Source organism: Zingiber officinale, chromosome 11A (assembly GCF_018446385.1).
Source record: "Zingiber officinale cultivar Zhangliang chromosome 11A, Zo_v1.1, whole genome shotgun sequence".
Classification (NCBI taxonomy): Eukaryota; Viridiplantae; Streptophyta; class Magnoliopsida; order Zingiberales; family Zingiberaceae; genus Zingiber; species Zingiber officinale.
In genome coordinates, this window is record NC_056006.1 from 96,825,989 (window position 1) to 96,850,809 (window position 24,821).

General features: G+C 35.0%; 3 protein-coding genes across 3 annotated transcripts; 1 reads left to right on the top strand and 2 right to left on the bottom strand.

Moving 5' to 3' along the window:
- Positions 1-885: 885 nt before the first annotated feature.
- On the top strand, positions 886-5,621 carry LOC122032466 (CXXC motif containing zinc binding protein-like). Its single transcript, XM_042591752.1, has 5 exons — positions 886-1,064; positions 1,175-1,282; positions 2,961-3,128; positions 5,129-5,239; positions 5,326-5,621. Exons 1-5 carry the CDS (start codon positions 963-965, stop codon positions 5,365-5,367), a joined length of 531 nt encoding a protein of 176 aa, XP_042447686.1. The 5' UTR covers positions 886-962; the 3' UTR covers positions 5,368-5,621.
- Positions 5,622-8,838: 3,217 nt separating this feature from the next.
- Positions 8,839-11,208, bottom strand: LOC122032215 (vacuolar-processing enzyme gamma-isozyme-like). The gene is made up of 9 exons (XM_042591482.1): positions 11,095-11,208; positions 10,848-11,012; positions 10,515-10,671; positions 10,175-10,260; positions 9,864-10,063; positions 9,736-9,784; positions 9,426-9,653; positions 9,123-9,329; positions 8,839-9,021 (listed from the first exon to the last, which is right to left on the bottom strand). The coding sequence occupies exons 1-9, from the start codon at positions 11,185-11,187 to the stop codon at positions 8,839-8,841; spliced, it is 1,368 nt and encodes a 455-aa protein (XP_042447416.1). The 5' UTR covers positions 11,188-11,208.
- A 1,410-nt stretch (positions 11,209-12,618) lies between these two features.
- Positions 12,619-23,071, bottom strand: LOC122031928 (ubiquitin carboxyl-terminal hydrolase 7-like). The gene is made up of 18 exons (XM_042591161.1): positions 22,874-23,071; positions 20,916-21,061; positions 20,772-20,807; positions 20,583-20,690; positions 19,637-19,737; positions 19,401-19,527; positions 18,917-18,976; positions 18,738-18,811; positions 17,425-17,475; positions 15,707-15,815; positions 15,376-15,464; positions 15,235-15,304; positions 14,895-14,975; positions 14,717-14,806; positions 14,075-14,120; positions 13,139-13,243; positions 12,977-13,051; positions 12,619-12,880 (listed from the first exon to the last, which is right to left on the bottom strand). Exons 1-18 carry the CDS (start codon positions 22,881-22,883, stop codon positions 12,831-12,833), a joined length of 1,428 nt encoding a protein of 475 aa, XP_042447095.1. The 5' UTR covers positions 22,884-23,071; the 3' UTR covers positions 12,619-12,830.
- Between the last annotated feature and the right edge of the window lie 1,750 nt (positions 23,072-24,821).

Genomic DNA, 24,821 nt, shown 5'->3' on the forward strand with positions numbered 1-24,821 from the left:
TCACTGTGCCCTAGGAGGCAAAATCAATCTTTTTGAATAATTCAAGTATTCAAGTTTTATTATCTGATTAATCTTGAAGTTGATCGATTTGGTCCGATAAAATTTTTCACTAACAATTAAAGATAAATCAAGAAACATAGATGAGTCCTATTGAGTGATCAACATCATAAGTTGTTCAAACTCTTCATGTTTATGTCTCGGGTGAGATTTAATCTTGTAGGAAGTTTTTATTGCTTCTTATTATCGCACCTTAGTCCTAAAAATTAAGATGAATCAATTTTTTTTAATTAGCGCCAGATAATTATTATTTGATAAAAGGTCATATATTCACTCTGGTCACCCTACAAGATCATTTATAAAAATGTAAATAGAAAAATGAGTAAATCATCCCATGAGAGAGTATTTCTCGTAATTTCATCAAGATCCTTCTTTGATTTGACAATTCTACTCTAATGATCAATAGCCCTAAGGACCATCCAATAATTATTATTATAGTAAAAGATGATTACTCATATTTTATATGTCTCTCACAATCTATCTTTAAATTATATGAAAGATGTTAAATCATGATATGAAACTTATAAGACCGCTAAGAAGTTAAAGGATAATGAAAAAAAAATTCTTACACCATGCACCATGTACCATGGTCGGACTTATATATAGAAGGCTAGTATAGGCATTGCAAACAATAAAAAATGGATTATAAAAGAATGAAGAATTATTTTTTTTCTTATTTTAAAGGCTAACAAATTAGCATTAATACGCTAATAAAATATAAATTTATTTTGTGTTATAATTCCTCTGCATACAATTTAGAATAAAATGGATTTAAATTTAAAGGTATTTTGAAAAACAAGATAATTAGGAGGGCATATTGAATATTTACCGTCACTTTTTTTCCCCTCGGCTGCTGGTTTCGTCTATCCCGGAATCCCATTCCTTTTCTTCCCTTATCGGCGACGATGGTGTTCTACGCTCTCTGCGTCACGGCGGAGCTTGAGAATCTAACCGATCTCCAACCTCTAGGAGGTTGCAGCGATCCCGAATACGCTTACTATTTTAAGGTATCCGTCTCTTTCCTCCCCGATCGCCCTTATTTCTTTTTCTTTTTCTTAAATGGCGATATCTCGTTTTAGATCGGACTCAAGGGTTTCCTCTCTGCACTTGAATCTAGGTAAAGTGTGAGAATTGCGGGGAGACGAGTCAGAAGGAAGCGTGCGTGACGTTGTCGGATTCATTTCAGCTTCCTACGGGCAGAGGCACAGCCAATCTGGTTCAGAAGGTTCCTTGTTTTCCACTCTGTTAGAGGAATGATTTGGTTCGATCGTTTCGCAGAGCCATTAGTGATAGAGTTTGATTGTTGTTTCTGCCTACGTGATCAACGGATTTGTTTTCAGTTACATATATTTTAGGTTACTTTACTGTTCATATTTCATTTACTATGACGATCCTGAATTTCCTTTGCTGGATGATGATTTGAACACCAATGAGCAGCTAAGCCAGTTGCAGTAACAGAATGCAGAACACCCAAGCCATGGTTTGTTGATGCCCATTGATTTAGAATTTAAATATTAGATCCCCTTGTTTTTGCAAGTGCAAGAAAATTTCTTGAAAAATATTAGTGCTACGAATTTAGCAAATGCTTTAACTCCAAGCTCAAACCAGTTACTACAAGTAGGATTTTGGCTGATGGTTTCATGACCATCCAACCTGCTGCAGTTAATTTTCTCTTATAAAAATGCCAATTCCTTTTCTTTGCAGATAATAAAAATACAGAAGTTATTAAGAAATAAAGATGAAATTTAGTTTAACTTCTCTCAGTTCTACAACTAGTAGATGCTGGAAGCTTGGCAAGGTCTAGATAAAATGGTAATTTCTCTTGATTGGATTCTCATTTCCAACTGGGAAGTTTGAAAGTTTTGGAATGGGAAGAAACGAGATGAAACCATAACAGGCTCGTAGCTTAATCGTTTTTCTGAGTGCAGTACTACTTGTGATTGCTTATCTTAAGTAATTCTTCTTGGGGAATTAATTGTTTATCATTTTCTTTTTCAAGGTCTTAAAAAATTAAGGATAGATCATTTCTATTTTGGTTTAATTCCTGTTCAATTTAGTTAAGATTCCTTGAGAAGTGCAATAACCTCATGTAAAATCTGTTTGCATATAAATTTAGTAGCTTCAACTAGAGTTGTTGATCAAGGCACATAAATTTAGTAATTTAAATCTTGATTTGTTTTTTTGTAATAGCACTATGAATAGTTAAAAAAAATTCTGAAATTTTAAATAGAACCAATTTTGCAGTTAATGAAGTTCCATGTAATAAGGTGTTTAAGTTTTATGGTAATGGTAGCAGTTGGTCACTTTACTCTTTGCATGCAATTTCTTCAACAAATTTGACTGTACTGACAAGAGTATAATCTACAAATAATAGTTATTATTTTTGAGTTATAGTATCAAAAAGAAAAGAAAAATCCTAGCAACCTCTAGATTGTTAAAGCATGACATAACACTAGATAAAGTTTCCCTGTGTAGCTTCTATTCTACATAAAACTAAATTCCATTCATGTCTAACTTGGAAGTGTAATAGTTCATTATTACATTCTCCTAGGACGGCCTTATAATGTCATGCACATGTTTGCTTTGTGACTATTCTCTTTGTTCTGATATTCTGTTATAAAACTTTTACTAGCAATTGCATTCAAATATCTTACTGTGAATTTGATATATATGCTTTACATTTGACATAAACTGAAATTATGTTCCATTCTTGAATATTTATTGTCTATTGATACTCCATTTGAGCAAAATAGTGTTTGTTTTGTGTAGCCTTAAGAAATTCATAAGATTCCTTTATTTTGACATTTGAAATATTTTTTTTCGAATTTCAACTGAAATGTTGTATGTGGTTTTCCATATTGGATTATTGTGGAGTGAAATGACTACAATTGGTTATCTTGTAGTGCAAACTTTGTGGAAGAGATGGAACAATCCAGATGCTTCCTGGACATGGTGAACCCTTGACTCTTCAACAAAGTCAGTCTGGGAGTGAGGCCATGTTGATGGTCTTTGACTGTAGGGGATTTGAACCAATTGACTTCTCTTTTGGAAATGGATGGAAAGCAGAATCTGTGAGTATTATCCATAATTATTTTGTATAAAACTTCGTAGTTTATAGTGTCAACTGCTAATATTTTTGCTTGAATTTGAGAAGTTGTATTAATTTAATTTCCTTTTATAGATATCTTCCTTTCTCAATAATGTGTTTCCCATATTTCTTTTATTTGAATAACTAGTTAATTTTAGGAGAAAATTTTGTAGGATTGATATGAGTGGCTAGAGGGAGTGTGAATAGACAACACCCATTTTTTGATCGGTCCTTGCATGATTACAAACTGAACAATAAATGTTAGTAGCAATTGCGTGTGTGATTAAGTCATGTTTAATATATGCAGCTGAAATAAATAAACTAAAGAAGCATGCAATAATAAGACAATATAACATAGATTGAATACCCCACTTCTACTATGCTACCTCTGACTTGTTCAGTGCATCATCCCAAAGAGTTCCACCAATCCACCCATTTTCAAGAGGTAATGGTCTTAAAATTAGGATAAAACCTCTAATGATTGCCCCAACGAATGAGATTTCCAAAAGCTCTGATAAGTTTGACCCAACATGGGATTTCACTCACAACAAAATATTCTTCACCTCTCCCTAAAGATGATGTAGATAAAAGCAGAAGGGAGAATATTATCCAGGAGATTTTCAACTTCATGGATGAAACCTTGCTTAAGCTTCTAAGCCTCAGCCTCTTAGTGTTTCCTTTGACATTCGAGAATAATGGGTGAATAATAGAGATTAAACGAGGCCCCAATGGGATTTCACCAACATACGACTTTGATGAGACTTTTACCAAATAGGATTGTTGTAAGCCTCAATAGGCAAATCTGCACAAAGTGTGTCAACTAATTTATAACTTGGTCGACACAACTTTATGCAGAAATAGGAATAGTTTTTGTTTACTAAGTTATAACTTGGTAGAGAAAATTTCATGCATAAGGGGAAAAACCCCTTCAAAGATGGGAGTTGAGGATCGTCTCGGTTTGACCCTTCAACCACTAAGTATCATGTCGAAACCTCAAGATAACCTATAAAAACTCTTTAGGGACTAGATGACACTCCCTTAGGTAACACATTGAACCTAAAAGCTAAATCTTATAATTACAATAATTTGTCCAAAAATGAACTCAATATCACATCATACATAATCACAATACAAAGTATTCACATGGCTATAGGTTTTCTACTCAATCGGGGCTCCCTGCCCTTGAGTCATTTGAGCAACACCTCAATCCAAGCCTCTAAATATCTAATCCATCATGCTCTTCTCATGCTCTATCTCTACTTGATCTGAGCTTCCACAAGCCTCAAGTCCACCTAGCTCCTCTTGAGTTTATCACAACTTGATATCATCGAGTCCATGAGCTTCTCGAGCCTATGTGCAATACCTAAGTTGAATCGGCATGACTATTCACACACTAGTTTCACTTATGAAATCCATAATATCTAAATTTTGTTGCCAACATATCAAACAACATAGTTAAGCCAACCACAAGGGAGGAATCATTTTCCAAACAAATTTTATGTATCCTTAGAAGTGGTTAGTTTGGTCTTAAAATCTCTCCAGTTCTCGTGCCAATTGAATTCAAGGATTGACTCCATCGTCCTGCATATTTTTGTTTAACATAGGCATGAAAACAAATGTTTCAATTAAATTGGCACAAGGACATTATTTGGAACATGAAATTGAAAAGTGTCATGCCCATGTTAAAAATAGATTATTCTTGCCCAAGAAATTGAATGGCTTTATTGCTTTTCTATAAGATGTTATTGTCCAAAGTCCAAACTGTAAGTTATTTTTTGAGCTATATGTCTTTTGTACTCTGATTCATATTAAGAGTGTAAAATCAAACAGAAGGTGGCAATCCACTGTCCACAGAAGCATTAAAATGGGCATTACATTGTATTTAGTTTTAAGATGAAGATGCACGGTTGTTTATTGAATGATTGATTCATGTATTTTTGTGTTAATTTTTGAATCTCATGATTGAATTGTTGTGCTATTTAGACAAGTGGTGCAAGGTTTGAGATGGACCTATCAGAAGGGGAGTTTGTCGAGTATGATGAGAAGGGAGAATGCCCAGTTGGCATAAGCAATCTTAGAGCGTCATTTAAAGTGGTAATCTTCAATTCAAATACAATTTGATCGAGGTTAATGTTTTTGCAAACCCTAGATTTTGAGTTTGATGGGATACTCTTTTTCAGGTAAAAAAACATGAGAGGGCTGGCAAGACAACCTTTGTTTGACATCCATGCCATATCTCTGAAATCAGGAAATACAAGATGTTGAAAATCCTCACTGCTTCTTTTGGGGTTGCCTCACTGTTCTTTAATCTCTCCCAAACAAATTTCTTGCATAGACTTGTCTACTTTTCCGTGCAAATGCATATACGTTAAAGACTCCTAACTGGCTGTTATTGTGTGGACAATGCCTGACCTCAAACATGGCTCTCATGGTGCTGACAAACAAACACTCATGCTCAAACGTTTATTGTTGCTCACATTATTGTCATGATCCGTGCGAAATAATTTAATGATTTAGCAATTATTTTATATGTAATCACTATCACTAGTAAACGATGTCTGAAAAGAACAACCTAACTGGAATTAGGTTCTTATACGAGCCGTTAAAGAATACCTAATCGAAGAACACATGCACCAAGAGAGAACAGGTGACCCAACTTCTAATAGAGTAGCAGTTGAGGCACACAGTAATCACCTTTACACAAATGTTGAAGGAGACACTTCAACAAACACATTTCTTCCCATTCATTCCATGCTAATCTTTAATTTATTACACTTTTTCAACATGAATTCATTTAGAACATGAATTCACGTTAAAAAAAATGCAATTAAGGTATCGAAAGAGACCTCGAATGAACCTTCACCCGAGTAATTAGAAAAAGAAACGTTAGTGAACCATAAAGAACGTAAAATTTTGATATTTACTCTACAATTTTTTAATTTTTTTAAAGGCCAAATAAAAGACAAAATGAACTCACGCTCCGCGGGGTCTATCAAGACAGCTGTGGCCAGCTGGCTTTCAATCGGATCAAATCGGGTTTAAGCCCGTCATTACCTAGCTCCGCTGTTGGAGTCGGACTTTTCTTTTTCTATATATAGTAGTACAGGCCGATCGTCTCTCTAAACCATCCCTTTCTCTGCCTTCCACAAACAATGGCCGCGTTCAGAGACATTTCCGTTGCTTCCTTCCTCCTCCTCGCCGTTTTCGCCGCGTGCCTGTGCGGCCGAGCCCTAGCCGCCGACGCTCCCGCGCCCAGCCCCATCTCCTCTTCCGGCGCGCTCTCCCCGCCCCTGGCCGTCTTCGTTTTCGCTTCCTCGGCCGCCCTCCTCCTCGTCGGATCCCTCCGCGGTTGATGGATCCGGACCCTGGTTCTCGTTCTGATCGCCTCTAGGCACTCGGATTTATGTTCTTTAGAGTTTGCTTTTAACAATGTTGTTGTTGGTTGTGATCTGTGCGCTTAGCATTGAGACTCTGTAGATACGACGCCTCTGTTGCAGAGATTGATGCGCTATCGATTATATTTTCTGTTTCATTTTCTAGCTTTCATGTTGATGTTCTTGATCTGTCGATTCGAGCCGTTGCTCTTGTGATCGCTTCCTGTTTCACGATTTCACGCTAAAGAATATTAGTTTTGATTCTCATATTCTGAAAGTGGCGTGATTCTTTCTTTTGTGATTCGTAGTGGTTTGTTGAGTCAGAGATTGTGATGTGGGTAAAAGTCCTGCCATCAAAATGCTTGATGAGCTAACAAGATGCTTTTAAAAAGCGAAATCTTTCCTTGCTCAGCAAGATGCTCGATGAGAATGGCAACGAGCATCAGATGGATGGATGAGATTGATGCTCTAACATTTCGATCGAGGAACCTGAATTATAAAAAATAAATAAATAAGGAAGAGGAGCCTGGTACTTAGTCCCTCTTTGCCGGCATTGCATGTGTACCTGACGCCTTCTCAATTCAAAATTTATGTTAACTGCCAGACTAAAAGGACAGGCGTAAAGGTGCCTTCTTAGCTGTAAACAAACTGGTGTTCCTGTTCTTGTTCCTTTATCTGTAAAGCTACTATTTTTTTTTGTTCTTAGCAGAGTTGTTAGCTTTGATAAAATACCATGTTTTGTTGAACCCCTGACCTCAAACCCAACTGATTCAAAAATATCTGTTAGCATTGTTATAATAAGCTGTAGAATTTTATTTTAGATCTCATAGACTTTGTAATTGGTAGTTTTCGATATTCAAGCTTGTTATTGTACAAATTTCAGAAGGTATTTACTAAGTTAATTAACATGTTGGACCTCAAAACCTTAGACCCAAGGAATTCAAAACATTAGTAGATAGCATTATTGTTACAACTAGTTTTAGGATTTTATGAACTTTCTAATAGGGAGTTCATAAGTGAATTAATAGGTTAGTTTTGCTATTTTAAGCATTTTGGGCTAGTGGTTGAGATGGATAAGTTAATGGATTAATTCGGCCATGAAAACAGGTTGTGATTATTATGAATGACAAGTAGTGGGGGAGATTTTAACATGTAATTTAGATGAAGTCTTTTAAAGAAATTATACACTTAATTTTTTTTTTTTTTGAAAAACTCTAGTCTAACTAGTCTAATATGTGACGAGATAGTTTTGGTTAATTCCACTTACCTAAGTGGACTAAGTAGGGTACATCTTATCCTACTTGACTCCCTAAATCCTTAATGTACTATCATCTCGTCCCACCTTAGTACTAGGTTGGTCAAATGTCAATCAAGTTTAATTAAGTTTTTATCTAATTGTTATAAATTAAATAGAAAAATAAGCATGAAAATTGTAAATCAAACAAACATGTAAATTTTTCTAACAACAAAAATAGTTTTTTATTGGTTTGATATGGTCTCTCTAAGTAATGTATTTAATACTTGAGGATTCAATATTAATTTGATCAAACTTGATTAGGTTTCTCATTCGATTCACAATTGATATGTATGATTGTAGGCTACTAAAAGTGTTTTATAAGGTTTGGTTTAATACTATTAGCTCGGGTTTATATATTTTGAGGCAATGGTTGAGTTTGAAAATTTCTTTCATTTAAATAAATAAATTGTGAATAGGAGTCTCTCCTACATACTTTTAAAAAAAATAAATAGGCATGCATTAAAAAATTATCATTCTAAAAAAAAACTAATCCTGTTGTGTCCATTGCAGAGAGTTCAACCATTAAAATTTTAAATTTATTATTACACAAATTACAAAGGGCATTTAGCATGCCAATGTGTATGTTAAATCCCTTGACCTCAGACCCAACAAATTAAAAAACAATGATTAATGTCATTGTAATAATTAATGACATTTGTTAGATTTCAGCATACTCACCTCAAATGAGTATGCTGAAATTGTAGAAGGTATTTATTATGTTAACAAATCTAATTGTACTGATTGCAAAGAGTGAAATCAATAGATTTCCATACAACAATCTCAATGATATATGAGGCAAATTTTCAAGTTTCCCATTATGCAAATTGGAAAAGGCAATTCAGTATGTTAAACATTGCATGTTGAATTCTCGACCTTATTGTGTCCATTTCAAGGAATTTAATCACTAGATTTCAGCATGACAATTAATCTCAAGTGTGTAGCCAAACTTTTAAGTTTATTATTATGCATATTGTAGAAGGTAACTTAATAAGTTAACATGGTAGATCTTAATAAGTTTCCGATCATGCGCTAAAGCCCCTGCGAAGGGAGCTCCAAGCGTTGGAGGGAAATGTGTGGCATACTTCAGCCGAAACCTTCACCATTGTTTCCGCCTTCACGCCGGCATTGCACATGTTGGCAAACTTTCTCATGTGTTTCATCCCATACTGGGACAGAGATCCACAATATCTTTCGAAAGATCGAACCTGAAAGCAAGAATTCAAAACAAAAACCAAAAAAAAAAAAACAAAGTATGCAATATATAGCACATCATTATTGTTAAATTGAACTAGTTGATGATACTCACCATCGACTTAAGGCAAGACCAATCATCCACCAAAGGCTGGCCTGCCGGCCGGACAGCGTCTAGTATTTCTAAACCTCGATCGTCTCCGAAAAGAAGCTTTCCGACGAGCCGAATGCTATCATCGACATGCGACCGATGCTCCATCACCTCGACCAACTGCTTCCGAGCTTCAATTCTCCGAGCAGAGCCTTCAGGTGCCCTTTGGAACTTCAGAAACAAGGAGTAGGGAAAACACAAACACACAATTAATTTCAAGATCGAAAAGGGGAATAATAAATTTAGGGGAGAGAACTTAAAACCAACATTTTGCCAGAAAAATACTAGACTGGCATCACGTTGGTCGATCGGTTCCTGATTAATCGTGGGCAAGGAGTCCTGACGATAAGCATGAGCAGCACTGCCCTTGTGATGAGGCTTGGAATAACCGATGTAGAGATAGAGTCTTTTTGAACTCAACTCTCGAACATTCCCATATTGCATGACATGCGAACCTACGTTGTATGTGCCATTAACTGAGGTCCTTTTCTTAATCTGCCCATTAATTAAGTAGACAGCAAAAGTAAAAAAAAAATAATATGATCATATATAATAATATCTAGCTTCGAGTGCTTACTTTCTTATATTGTTGTTCCAAAGTCTCTTTGGCCATGTCATTCTTATCACTAGATAATAATAATAAAAAGAATTAAAATGAAGATTAATTAATTCATATGAGAAATTAAATATGCTTTGGTAGTTCACCTGTCCTCTAACCAGGAAACACTGTATAGATCTCCCAAACATACAGAATAACCAGGAGGAAGGGCAGGGTGCGTCCAAGGACAATAAGTTGCGTAACTGCTCTCTGTGGCCATGGCTGCTGTGGTAGCATAAATGTTTAACTTCTCCGGGAGAAATCCCTCGAAAATACTCCCGGAATCGCAAGCTTCAATGTAAATAACCTGATCAAATGCTACACTGTCAGGCTATAACTAACGGCCCCCTAGAATTGGTCCTACGGATATGGAGGGAGGTAAATACAGGTACACAGTTGAAAGCGAATAGCTAATTACCATGCTTTTATAAGACTTTGCAGCGTGTTTTTCCTTTAGGACATCGTTCAGATCATTGGCGTAAAGGTCGGGAGATGTTGGCATACCTAATTTAGAACTGCATCAGTTCAATATTCATGCACACGTATATAAATGATTCTAGCTAAAAATTTAGGGTAATGTTAAATGGCCAGAATCTGATCAGCTAGAATTCATGTATGCATGCATGTACAAAAGTATTTTAGTAATATCATATGCATATATTAATTACATGTATGTACATGCGTATATTATGATTAGACGATAGAAAATTCTAACTAGCCAGATTCTGACCAACTAGATTTACTCAAAAAATTTATACCAAGAACTCCAGGGCCGCCGTGATCAGCGTAATAAATGAAGATATGATCATCCGGGCCGCTGTCAATGACCTTTCCACTCCCACCGGTCAGTGCACTTTTGTTCCCGAGAAGGACAGCAAAGAAGTTGTTCACGTTGGCATTTTCTCCAACATAATCCTGGAAAATTGATTAATTGCAGTGTGTCTCTTCAGATTAATTAGAAAATGAATAATTAATGTTTTTACTTTGATATTATTGGACTCGTAAAATATGATATTACTTGGACATCCTTAATAAAGACCCTGACGGTGAATTAATTTAAGCTTAATTTTTTTTAAGTGAAACACAATTACCTTAGGAACTCCGGCATATACATCCTTCCCTTGGGGCTGGTTGATGATGATTCCGGGTCTAGGGTTGTTCTCGTTATATGCGATGTCATCGTACATGAAAACGATGATGTTTTCATCTTTGAGCCCGCCATTTTTCAGAACTTGATAAGCGTGGCAAACGTCAGCCTGAAGGATTAAACTTGTGTGAGTAATTAATTACTATAATAATATAATTAAAGAACAATATGAAATTGGTTAATTAATTAACCTGATGGCGGTAGTTCTCGTAGCCGAAGGACCCGGCGACGAGCAACGCCCACCTCGTCAGGATCGAGTCTTGTTCGTCGACTTCGAGGGACATCGTTGGGACTTTTGCGGGATCGAGGCGGGAGTCGACCGGCAGCAGCACTAGCAGATTGAGGAGGAAGGGAAGGAGGATGATAAGACGAGCCATGATGCAGCTGATGCTGTGAAAGGATGGAGAAGAGGAAGGGATCGAGTGCGCGTTTTATAGGCCGGGTTTAACCATGTCGTGCATGCATGGACTCTGCGTCATGAACAATGAATGAAGCAGGGATAGTGAGACATCATACAGAATTAATTAGAAGGTTAACTGTCGTTATGATTAATTAGTTAATTAATCGCGTTTAATTGATTGATGTGGAAAGGCTACTGTTAGACATGCTAAACATTATTGAGCTTGATTTCTCTAAAGGCACTTTTCAATTGGCTTTCCCTCAGGTAAAACAAATTAATCTTATTATGATGACCAAAGATTACTTTATTATCATAACAATCAACTTGAAAAACCTTTTGTATATATTAGAAAAAAATATCAATTTATTAAATTATTTTGAAACTATCTAAATTGAATAATTCACACTCTAAATGCAATACCATAAATAAATTTAATTGTAAGATGACTTCGAATAAGCTTGTGGAACTTTTTTTTTTATGTTTTACAACACAGTAGGTTTACAAATCAACTTGAACTGTAAAAATGATAAATTTATCCCGTATTTAACTTTGAAACACTTCAAGTAGCACATAAGAAAAATATCATGATTTTTCTTTGTTTATTATAAAGTTATGTCATGTTTTTTTTAGCTTAGAAGGAAAATTAATCTGAGGTGCCTTCTCATAAGAAAAATATTCATAATGGCATCTACGTATATATATATAAACAACAAACAACTTGCCTTCTAATATTCTGTTCTTCTCTCCTGTTTTAAGATAATAAATGGGTGCAAGTCATAGGAATGTTCATAGGTTCATCTTAATAGCCATTTATGTACTGCATGTGATGTGTAATGGCATATGTGCTAACAGGGCCACCTATGTCTCATGCATATTTAAACTAAGGAACACGTAGACACACTTCTTCCGTGGAGATGAGCCTAGGAAAAGGCTCCCACTACAGGTCCAACCAACCAAACTGGGAACATTATAATCCAATTCGATAAAATGGGATTGCTATAATTAACTTATTAAAGAATAATTGAGTAGCAGAGGAGGCTACTTACATCACATGATTCCATTTTCTGAAAACACAACAAGAATGCATGTTCCTTTTGGACGATGAACGCATGTTCTATCGATGCCACTTTTGCCGAATTCAGAGTCATTCATACACAGTAGCGGGTTGCCATGTATATTATCTTAATTAAGCGCTAGCTAATGACGTTGCTAAAATCAATTAATTCCCGTCACTAGCTCCTTTTACAAGAACCACGGTTAATCGGCTATTGTCAAAGAATACAGTCCCCAATACGATAGCGACTACAAATTATAATTTCCATCAGAAACCAACGATTCACTCATCAACTCTTAAATGTAAGAACTACATAAAAAAAAAATAGTATTATGTATACTATAATTCAGAAACATAAAATTAAGTGATAAGAAACAAGGATCCGTACATAAAAAAAAAACAATAGACAATCTATGAAATGTTTATCGGCACAAGTTTTTTCATCTTTCGTTTCTTTAAAATTCTTGGTTCTGTTAAACCACTCTGGCTTTATACATACAGATGTACGCCATGTGCCAATCACCTGCATTGAGTTCAAGGTTCATTTAAGCAACTAAATACATTGGAGAAAAGCTAAAAAAAAAAAGGATTGTTTTTTCATTTACTTAAGCTGACTTACCGCCTCCCGACAGCTTTGTAATATCTTCTTCCCTTTGCGTGGATGGATTGTCATCGTCAAATAGGATCCATTTTCCTGTACGAGTTTCACCATGAATAATGAGATTGAAGAAGGGGAGATAAATGTGCCAGAATAATGAACTTGTGGGCTTAAAAGATGCACCAGTATCTTGTTTTACCCAGGCAACATAGTGCCCGGAGTCAGCACTCCTTCCCTTGTGAGTGAGCACAGCAACCAAATCGTAAATTCCAGTTAATTGCACTTTTCCTTCAGAGGAAACAGATAGTGTAAGAGTTGAGAGAGTATAACAAAAGCAAATAACCATGGAACATGAATTTATGTAGCAGTATATATATTCTATGTTTGTAATCGATTAATTTTAAACACGGTAATTTTAACTGCTAAACCGTTTCAACATACAAGGATTTAGAGGGGGAGAAGCGTTAGTTGTGTCAAAAAGTTCATACAAAGGAAGCAATTTAAATATACAAAAATTATCTTTTTCATGATTTAAATGGTCAAAGTATCATCCCCAAAAAAGAGATTTACAGGGGACTAAAACAGAAATGAGTTAAGCAAGAGGGAACATGAAACTAAATACAGCAGAATTCAAGGAGAGGACAACTTATGAAATGTATGGTGCATGTAAAGGAAACGAGTAAATGATTTACATCAGACTAAGCCGAATATCAAAAGGGAGATACGGGTCATCAAGGAAAGTATGTCAGTCCATAGGTCACAACTTTAGAGGCATATCACAATTCCTAACAGATCTGATAGGCTAAAGATGCCATCAAACAGATTAGCGCATGGAAGATTTGACTGAGCTTTTATGGTGTTGTGTCAATAATATGGAAGCTTGACTCATTCCAAGAAAAATGACATGCTATGGCTTTAATTATTAAAAAAAAACACCTATAAGTTCGCAAATCAAGTACACACAGAAATTAAGAGAACATGAAGCATAAAAAAAAACTGATGATGACTTGCCAGCAAGCCCAAAGCTGAAATGCATTGACTTCATAGAGAAACATGGACATTCAAAAACTCATAATCAAACCATATAACGATCCTAATTTATGAAAAGTTGATGTTTACCTCTTTCAATGACCCCAGATGGTTCTCCAATTTCATTGGATGATCCCTGCAGATATCAAGAAAATAAAAATGCAAAAGTTAAGCAAGTCATGATAGCTTTTATCACATTTCTGAGCTTCCTAAAAGACAGCATTAATCCTACACATGATTTCATGTTAGTTAATGAAGGTTTAAGATGCACAAAGAAATTCAATGACCAGGGGGTCTAGACTGTAGTAATTACGATTAACATAGAACATATCTGTTTTCTGATATAATAGTATCTTAGCTTTGTATACTCAATCAAAAATAAACTTTGCTTTGATATTCTAACTGCATCAACAATGGAACATATACCTCTGCCTCTTGGTTTCACAAGGTACTGGAAAAGTCAACTCATATTTTAGTTTCTAGAAGTCAAGACCTCGTATATCACTAATACATATTTTCATACATAAAAAAGACTTAGGTTGCCCAGATACTAGTACAAGTAAATATTTAGCTCAACTATGATAAATCCAAGTAATATTTTCAATTCAGATCGTCAGCCACAGAGATCCAACAGAGATCTAAGCCTCTGACCAAAGACACGAATGCACTTCTTAAGTATCTCCAACATGGCAACTTTTTAGAGAACAAGAGAATGGGCCTTTGTCCACGTACCTCCTTCAATTTAGGCGCATCGACTTTATTTTCCTTTTTGTTGTTTTCCACTTTAATTCCAAGCTTGACATCTTCTAGTTCTCGTAGAGCCTTATGCACATCACCATAGGTAGCACATTAGAGAAAAAGTAATTTCATGTACAAAACTAAACACTTCGAAAGGAAAAGACGGAAAAACCTGACGGGGAGCTTGAAGCTTTTGACGGAGCTCATCTGAGCAGAAATCATAAACATCGAGTTCCAAAGGATAATCAACTTTCTGAAGAAAAGTAACATAAAATAAGCTAAAAATTAAGTGACCAACTCACAAACCTTAAGTTCCAATGGATAATCAACTCTCTGAAGAAAAGTAACATAAAATAAGCTAAAACATTTAGAGACCCAAGGATTTTCAGAAGAGAGATGCAGATTCAATCACTTAAATTCCATAGATGAAGGAAAAGAGACACATAAACCAACTACCAAACTACAAAATTTCCCATGGCAAACGACATTGAAAAACGAGTGTTGCATATTACCCTCAATATCTTCGCCTTTTGATTTGTCTCTCTTTTCCAGAAGAAGCGAACAAATTGAACGGTTAAGTACCTGAGAAAAAATGTGAATTATTTTCAAAACAAAAAAACTTATAATTTGTGAGGAAATAGAAAGTGTCTTGCCTAGGCAATTCACTAATACGTGATTCTTTTGAAAACATTGCAGAACGCCCTAAGGATGTAGAAGTCTTCTCAAGCTCTGACTTTAGGCCCTGTAAAATTTTCACCCGTGATTTTGTTTTACAAGTCAATAAGACTCCACATAAAAATATATTCTAACCAATATGAAATACTGGATTTACTTGAAAGGATAACTAATTAACAATGATAAAGAGATAAAATAACACATGGTCCATGTGCAATATTGTGATTCTTTCCTCTCCCTCCTCCCTACCCTATATTTCCAAGCAAGTAAATCAAGCCTAAAAAAAAGGTTATAATCCAGATTACTTACACATTTAAGTCCTTCGTGCAAATGGTTTATCTCTTGTGAGATATGACATTTTAGTGCATACACTGATTCATTCTCAAAGCTTTCTTCACCACTTTCAGCACAGAAGACCCTAATAAAAATAAATAAATAAATTGTTAGCTAATTCTGCAAAAAAAAAAATTGTCAAATGACTAATTCTAGAGCTATTTAGCTGTATGCACAGCCTTATCTGAGAACATAAAATTAAAATGTCAAATGGCTAATTCTAGATTAAAATGATTCTAGTTTAGTATCATGTGATAGCAAAAAACATTTCAATAGGATCACAAAAAACTCAATTCAAACAGAAGTCATTGGATTTATTACATTGCAATTGTATTTGCATAGCCCAAAGGAATTACTGGGAGAAGCAAGGAGATAATAAGCATTTTTTAGATCAATTTCATTGTGTGCTCAGAAGACCGAAAATAGATGCACCAGTTTAATAATTACAACACATGCAGAAATACAGATGAAGGGTGGAATTGCATATGATTTTTTATTTGGTCTGTCAAGAAATATAATAAGCGTATTGACGTGACAAAAAAAACATATATGAAATTGAAATTACTAGTAGAGATTCAAGAATAAGAATTTATTTTCTTATTACTAAAGATTTGCATCAAGAGTGAATCTAATGTGCACAAACATGAAATTATCATAAGAGTGAATTGTTTGTCTATTTTTAATATAAAAGTGAATTGTTTAAGATATCAGTAATAGGATGGAGTGGGTGATTGAAATGGAAAGGATCTTTTAAAATTTAGTGTGATTACTTAGTGCCCCTTGGCTAAAAAGACAATGTTACGGCTAGATCATTGTTGGGAAACCAAGTGACCAATAAGGGATACCAAAAAATCCAGCCTGGTGCACGAAACTCCCGCCAATGCGGAGTCTCGGAGAAGGGTCTATTGTTCTTACCCAACATTGCAAGAGGTTGTTTCCACGACTCGTCAAGGCTCCCCTTATTTAAGGGATACCAAGAGAACTATAATTATCATAATTTAAGAGAAATGAATATTTTTAGTGATATAGAATTATGAAGTTCAATGAGGATAATATCCATTAGTCAAATTGAAATAGCTAGGACAAACAAGACTCGATGATCATGCCATTGAAGCTATGAAGTATACAATTCTATTCACTTAATATCCCTTATGGCATTCTTTGCATAACGATTAATAGGAAAGCAAAGTTAGCAGAACACAAACCTTTTCTGCTTGATAATCTAAAGTCATTAGCATACACATGTTATCCTACCCAGGACTAGCGAATAACAAATCATGCATGCCAATTTATTAAATCTTTTACAGATATTCGTGAGCAAATTTGAATTTTTCCAGCGCTAGAAAATGCATTCTCTTGAATTAATGAGAATTAATATGCTCGTAAATGGAGAAAACTCCTCAAAAACTCAACTCCAAAATTAGAATATCTTAACAGTCGCTGATTTTTCAATTCAAGTTGTAAACAATAATCAGTGATATACAGTATGTCTTCCCTTTGTTTGAGCCTTACTTGACCCCAAAGTATAATCTAGGTACAGATTTCATGTGTCAATGCAACTTTAGGTTGGCCATGGCAAGCTTGTATATCAGATATAGATTTGTGAGTACAAAGAAACCAAAAGGTCCCCTAAATTTGAAGCTCTAATGTTAAATGTTCATCCATGCTGCTTCAAAATGAAAAATTATCTTTACCTGTTGACAAAACCAATACCAAACAGTGTCTTCACTGCTGTCAATGCCTCACTGCATGATGATTAAAACATGCACAATTATATTTGAATCAAGATAGCCGAACATAGTTAAAACACATGATCACATATCAATTTAGAACACAAGAAAAAACCATAGCAGCAAATAACTGAAAAGGTTCAGAAGGAAAAAAAAAACTGAAAGGAATTAGAATAACAAACTCACTACATCCTTGGCAAATAATTATATGAATACAAGATCAAAATTGACAGATTATTAACCATCCTCCAGAAGTAGGATATGTGACATCCAACATTGCAAAAGTAGAAAAAGCTAGGGTGGGTGATAGAAAATTTGAAACAAGGTCATCATAGAGATAGACGCCTCGATTATAGGCTAATTTTGGGACATTTGTTCAGTTTGCAGTACACGTGTATTAATAGAAATTCTTCTGGCTCTAATAATAAAATTGAGTTGGATTGTCCAACTAACACATCTGAAGTAAAATGGACATTAGCTCAATGGTAAGATAAAAGCATTTAGGTGGATTAAAACTAAGATGGAGAATTCAATCAAGGTATTTTCATCTGAAAATTCCTACAGAAAGACTAGACTACTATATCATATGGCAAGAAGACACTGATAGTAAGACAAGACAAGAAGACCAAAAAATTGTGTAATCCTGGGTCCGTATTGGAATTTTATTTTTAACACAATTCAACTATCTCTAGACATTTTTCAATATAGTATGACAGAGATATTTATGCAAAGACAAAGGTGTGACTTAAAAAGTCATAACATGTCCTTCCACTTCATCATCTGGTGCAGAACGAACCCTCCCCTTCTCAATGGTACACTTAGAATTTAGTTAATTCCTCTAGCAATTATTGGATGCTCAGATAAGGAATTTCACTTGGTATACATAAAAAAAGATGTCCCTTTCTCTATTTCTGAACGATCTCTTCCCATCTTAGGATGTATAGAAATATGTTGTGATTGATTTTCTAGTAATTCATTAGTGGAGCCAGATCATGAGTCTGTTAAATAGTAAATCTTCGATAATATAGAAAAACTCCATCTAATTGAACATTTCTAGGAAAAGAAAGGACCTTATCTCAATGAATTTCTTTATGATGTGTGTAACAGTCATTCCATAATAATAACATGCATAATTCAAACATAAAGGATGCTTCATAAGTTGGAATCAAACAAAAGAACTAAATACTATCATGCAAACCAGAAAGGAAACTATAAGGCAAAGTATCAAACACCATTTCTTTAATATAAGTAACCTAGATATCATGAATAAAAAGCACCTTGAATCCGAATCTGTTGATCTAAGAGATTGTGAGAGTGTATACATAAGTTGGGTCCAACATTCTTCAGCATCCTGCAAGAACAGAGTATAGAGCATTGACAATTTCTTCAATGCATTCATCCACCATAAAAAATCAAATAAAACATGAGAACAAGAGATATTTAGAAAAAATAAAACCTGTTGCATATAACTTCCATTATGCTGCTGTGCAAATTGAGGATACTTTTTTCGCAAAATCTGAACCAAAAGTTTAGTTAATGGAGTAACCATTAAAACAAATAAGAAACTGATTAAATATATTATATAGATAGGATCTTGAAAAACTTTTAGTAATATTTTTGCAGCGTCATAACTTTTGCATTTCAACATGGGGGTTACCATCATTTTCCACAATCTAAAATGCAAGTTTTAATATTTCGAGTCAAGCCGGAGTTTCGGTCTCAAACCAAAACATTTGATATCGTATCATGTCGCATTGAGAAGGTATAATTTCAAAATTTGTATTTTTATTGTCATCACATATAACAAAAATAATCTTAATTACTTGGAAGTTTTTATTCCAAAATGACAATTACCGGATACAAAAAGGTTAGACAAAAAACCCATTGTTGACTGAGAATTGAGGGTTAACAGTGAGAACTGAGAGAGATTAAAAACTAACCGATAAGAACTGCAATGGTGCAACGGGCTTGACATTCTTATCAAGTTCACTAAAAAGATCTCGAGTTGCAACTGTCAGTAGATGTGAGTACTGATCTAGCTCAGTGTTTCTCCCTGAGTTGGTATAGCTGTTGGCAAACAGCAGATTGAAGATTACATTATGCATCTGAAGTTATTCAATGAACTAAGCAATCCCTTAACTTTTCATGTATAACAGATGGTAATATAAAAGATCACCTCAAGAGTGCAGACTTCAACTCAGGTACAGAATGTAAACATTGTAATGTAGAGTTCATGTAACACGTGTTTCCCAGATTATAAAGACCAGCACTGTGACCCTGTGTGTTAAAAATCAGTTAATTTCTCTAAATTAACATGGGTATGATCGTTAAAAACACAAACTCAATGGGATGTCAAAGTTCAACAAAGGTGAAACTATAATGACATCATACAATGTTCAAATTCATGCATGCATGAAATAAGCAGGAAAAAAAAAATTTCTTATGGTTCGCAAAGGAGGATTTTTTTTTTATTGCTAAATTTCTTTTGCTTTCTTATGTTGCAAACTCTTCAGAAATTTTTCTCCAAAAAAAAATACATATGAGCATTCAGGTGCAGGCATCTACAACCATAACAGCAATGACAAACTAAAATCCAGCTCCTATGAAAGCATGTTAAGCTATGAAGCAGTAAGGAAATTGGCATTTGAATCAATGTTGTTGACAATTATACCTTAAAAATTAAATTTGAATAGTAAATAAAAACAAACACTATTATAAATTTTCATCCAGATAAATGGTTCTCACGGATGAATCCTCTCATTATAACAGATTTTTTTAGTTTTGCTTATTGCACTATTCAATGACAAAAGCTTTTATGGACTGTGATCTAGTAACACAAACATTGAACGGATTCAGAAAGTAAGAAAACAATTACTATTGGCTATTTATTTCCTCCGTAGCATGGTGCAAATAACCCAGAAAAAGTAACCCAATTATTCAACAGCATTTACTGAGAATGTTTTGTTAAGTCACCTAATATTTTTAGAAACAACCAATACAGAAGAAATAAGAAACAAGTCTATGAATGATAGAATTGCGATTCTATGAGTACAAAGGAACTGCATAATTCCAAATGCATCCTACATGCTTCATGAATTGTAAATCACAAGATTGAGACTCACAACTGCTACTACTTGTTCCTCTTCTGGCAAGTCTTCCATAAATACAGGACCCTTTTCTGGAGCTTTCACTATTTCATCTGCTGTGCCCATCATCATCAGTTTTTGTCCCTGTTAAATATTTTTAAAACTACCTGAGAGCATGTTTAAAAGGCACAACGGAAAGAGGGAAAAATAAGAAAATTACACAACCTCTTTAATACCTAAAGTTGCCCAATCAGCATCATCCTACATAAAAGAATACTAAGTTTTAGTTGTTACAATGTTAACTATCTTTGTAAAATTATAGGAACAAGGATAAAATATCTTCATGAAAGTAAAATAAAGTTCAAAAACCTTCAAAAGGCCACCCTTGACCATGATCTTTTGCCTCTCAGGAGGTACGCCAGTTAAAGCATATAACTGGCATTTAAATACAAGAGGAGGTTGGCTGGTGTCAATTTCCACAGCTTGGAAGACTTCTTTTTGCCACTTAACACTAACTGCATGATTTTAAAAAAAAACATAAAAGTTAAATACTAAGTCTTCAAAGTGTAACTTATTAGTTCAATTAATAGGACTAAAATGGCATAGAATTTACAAGAGAGAAAATGAACTAACTATTTTTAGTGAAAGGGAAAGCAACATTTCAGGCAAATAATTAGTTAAAAAACAGCACTTATTTTTATATAAGAGCAGTGTTCTAAATGACGGTTGAAGAGGTCGCCTAGGCGGGAGGAGAACCTCAACCGCACCACCTTGTGTTTAGGTGACGGTAAAGCGTTTCCGATTCGAACTCGAGCAATGCGTCCAGGCACATGTGACAATTACGGACTCGTCGCAAGTGACACGTCTCCGAAGATGCGTCCAACGCCGAAATACCAAAGTCGATCGCTGAATAGAATAGGTTTTTTTTTTGAACTTAAGATTTAATCGAAACTTTAGATTAATATTTTTAATCATGATTGGGATAATTTAAATAGGCTTAATTAAAGCCTAATAAAATTATCCTGTTAATTTAATATATATATTTAAACAAATATTATTATTTATTTTTTAAAAAATATTTAGATTACCTTTTTTATTTTTAGTTAAAATATTTTATAGTATTTTTTTAAAAAAATATCTTTTATTTAATTTTTTATCCTTTAATTAATATATTACGTCTACCGTCATTTACAACACTGTATACGACAGATCACTCTAATGTGTATGCCAAGAACGTAATGGCAAACAAATTAATCCAACCCTCCGGAATAATATAGAAAATTCCAACCCAAACAAAAGGACCCAATACTAAACAACCTTGGTTCCTTACTTTATACAAAGTATAAAGCCTTATCCCATTAAATGGGGTTGGCTAAGATAAATAGGTGGGGTCGGCTAAGATAAATATTTGGTTCCTTACTTCATATGGCAATTATTTTTCAAAAACTTGAACTATTAGGAAAGGACCCGTACTTTTTTATGACATCCAGATCCAAGAATATATTCTAACATATTTGGAAATACCCAGTAATTTCAATATTTGGAAGAATAGTGCTTAACTAATTTAAGGCAATAACCTTGGAATAAACAAGTTGGCAAAAGGCGACTGCGCACCTTTTGCCTTAGAATAGTGACTGGCGCATGAGGGTAGCATGTTGACAGTACCTCATGCGCTAGCCACTAGACCGTCTTGAGGGGACAACCTTGGAATAAACAAGAAAACACAAAAGATGTCGTCTTAGCACAAAGAATCAATGTTCTGTTGTCCTGTAGATTTAAATTGCAGCACATTTCCTAATGATCTGCAAAAGTAAGCTCCTTGTTAAGACAACACAAAAGCAGCGAATAGGCGTGATGCGTTCAATCGGCCGGCTCACAAAAATATCATCCCCTTAAGTTAAGCATAGACTATCCTTTTTCTCATGTATTAATAATTAACTCACAGACCACAGTCATCTAAGAAGGTGAAAATGACAAACTAATTTGCTATTCTCTGGTCAGGAATCAAGCACTATCGAAGCATCGTTCTCAGTGACTCGCCGAGATGCAGAGAACAAGGAAAATAATGTGAACAAAAGTGTTTTGCGCCAAACACAAACGGAGACTCCGGGATTTACCTGGATCAAGCGCCCCAAAAGAACCCTAATTTCCGTTGCGCCCTCAAGATGAAGGGAAAATAACGACCATAGAGAATCGACACACGAAGAAACAACTAAAATCCAGTAAATTCATATTTTGTTTCCAGAATATGGTAATAGAAAAACCAATATGAAGATCAAGTCCCTCGGAAGATCGAGACTAAAGCGGGTTGAACCAATTATCCTTACCGGTCGGCATACTCGGAAACTTGCAGCTGCTGTCTCGGATCACGATCCGACGGCGGCAACAGAAGAAGGAGATTCAAGCCGAGAAGTCGAGGGAGAGAGCAAGGAGGAGGAGGACAAGGGTTGCGTGAGCGAGAAGACAAGCCTCGAATCAGTCGGCGGCCGGAAAGAGAGAAAGAGAGAGAGGGGATGTATAAATAGCTGCGAGGCGACGGATTACGGCGGACGGCAGTGCTTCATCCCGTTCGGATCCATGAGTTCGGCGCATCTGGACCGCTCGTTCTTGTCTCGAATCGTGCGGTCGATGTGAGTCTTTAGCCAAGTTTTTGGTTCGATTGATCGCCGCAATCGGGCCGTGCTTTAGTAATGTTGGGCTTGACAAGGGTGTTTACGTTATGGCTAGGGATGATAATTTGAATTTCCCCATCTCGATATCTAAATTGAATGAAAGAGGATATAAAGGACTATTATTACTCGATACCTAACTCCTAATTCCAATACTTAATTAAATAATATATAGAAAAAAATTTACATATATATAAAAAAAATTAAATCAATTTAGAAGACTATATAGATATTTAATTTATTTTTTACTTATATATATATAATAGTGTCCGTACACACGCGACACGTGTAATATAATATATTGAAATCACATTGCCCTTTTATAATGAAATTATATTAATTAAAGCATTTTAACATTAAAATACTAAAGTAGAGTCATTAGGGTAAAGTACCTAACTTTTGAAAATTTGAATTATTTAGTTCTTTGAAAATCCGAATTGTTTGGATTTTCGAATGTCAACTTCCTTATGAAAAAAATTAATTTAATTTAATATTATACTTATCTTAGTAAAAAAACTAAGAAAAATATATTTTTTAACATCGTCGGTCTAAAATATTTATAGAAGCTTCTTTATTATAGTGTTGTCAATTTTAAGATATGGACTAAAGAGAACTATATTTTTTTATATAAAACAATCAGAGAAAATTAATAATGAGAAAAATTCATAATAATATGTCGCGGCTGAGTTTCGAACTCTAGATCACTGATTGTTTCGCTTGTGGAATTACTAATAAACTTTGGAATTATTTTTAGTGTAAATAGAAAAAATGATATTAACGTAAATTCATTTTAGACTTCACCAAAGTTAGTTAGAAAAGGGGAGAGATTTTTAATAAAATAGTAAGATATATATATATAATACTGATATTATGCGCGAACTTGTTTTACGCGTTTGTGTGCAACAGCGAACGTGGCATCTCACGTGATTGTTTTTTTCCTTTTATTTTTCTGTTCTCTGTCGCGTCATTTGATATTTCCTTTTATTTTCTGAAACATTACTTTTTAGTGGTGTCGTTCCCGTGACGCAACTCGTCGATCCCCGCCTGGGCGTTCCTCTCTCGCCGATCTCCGCCGCCTTTCGTCGTTGCCGCCGCTGTCTGTCAAGAGCCGCCTTCTTTGCTCTACGATCCTCGCAGCGCCCTCGCCTCGGTGTTCCTCGCTCGTCGATCCCCATCATCTTTCATCGTTGTCGTTGCTGCCTGTCGAGAGCCGTCGACACCACGCCGTCCCTACCGTCGTCCCTCTCCGTGAGACCTCCTATTTTATTACTAATAGTAAAACTTTTTCTTACAAAACAACCCTATTGTATCTATCCTCTTCATTCTCAGATATAACCTCCTACATGTTGGTCACTCTCTCGGTCAACGACTCTTTCTCACTTTTCAGTTCTTCATATTCTTTCGATAATGACTTCAACAAACCTTCCACCCTTCGGTTTTCTAAGTTTGCATCCTCAAAAGTGTTTTTAATGTCTAAAACAGAATGATGAAGATGAACTAATTTATTAATTTGAACTTCTAACATGGGAATCCCTTGAACTACTTGAGAAGCTTTATCAATCAATTCTCCATCTCCATTATTCTCCATATGCCTAGTTTCTCTTCA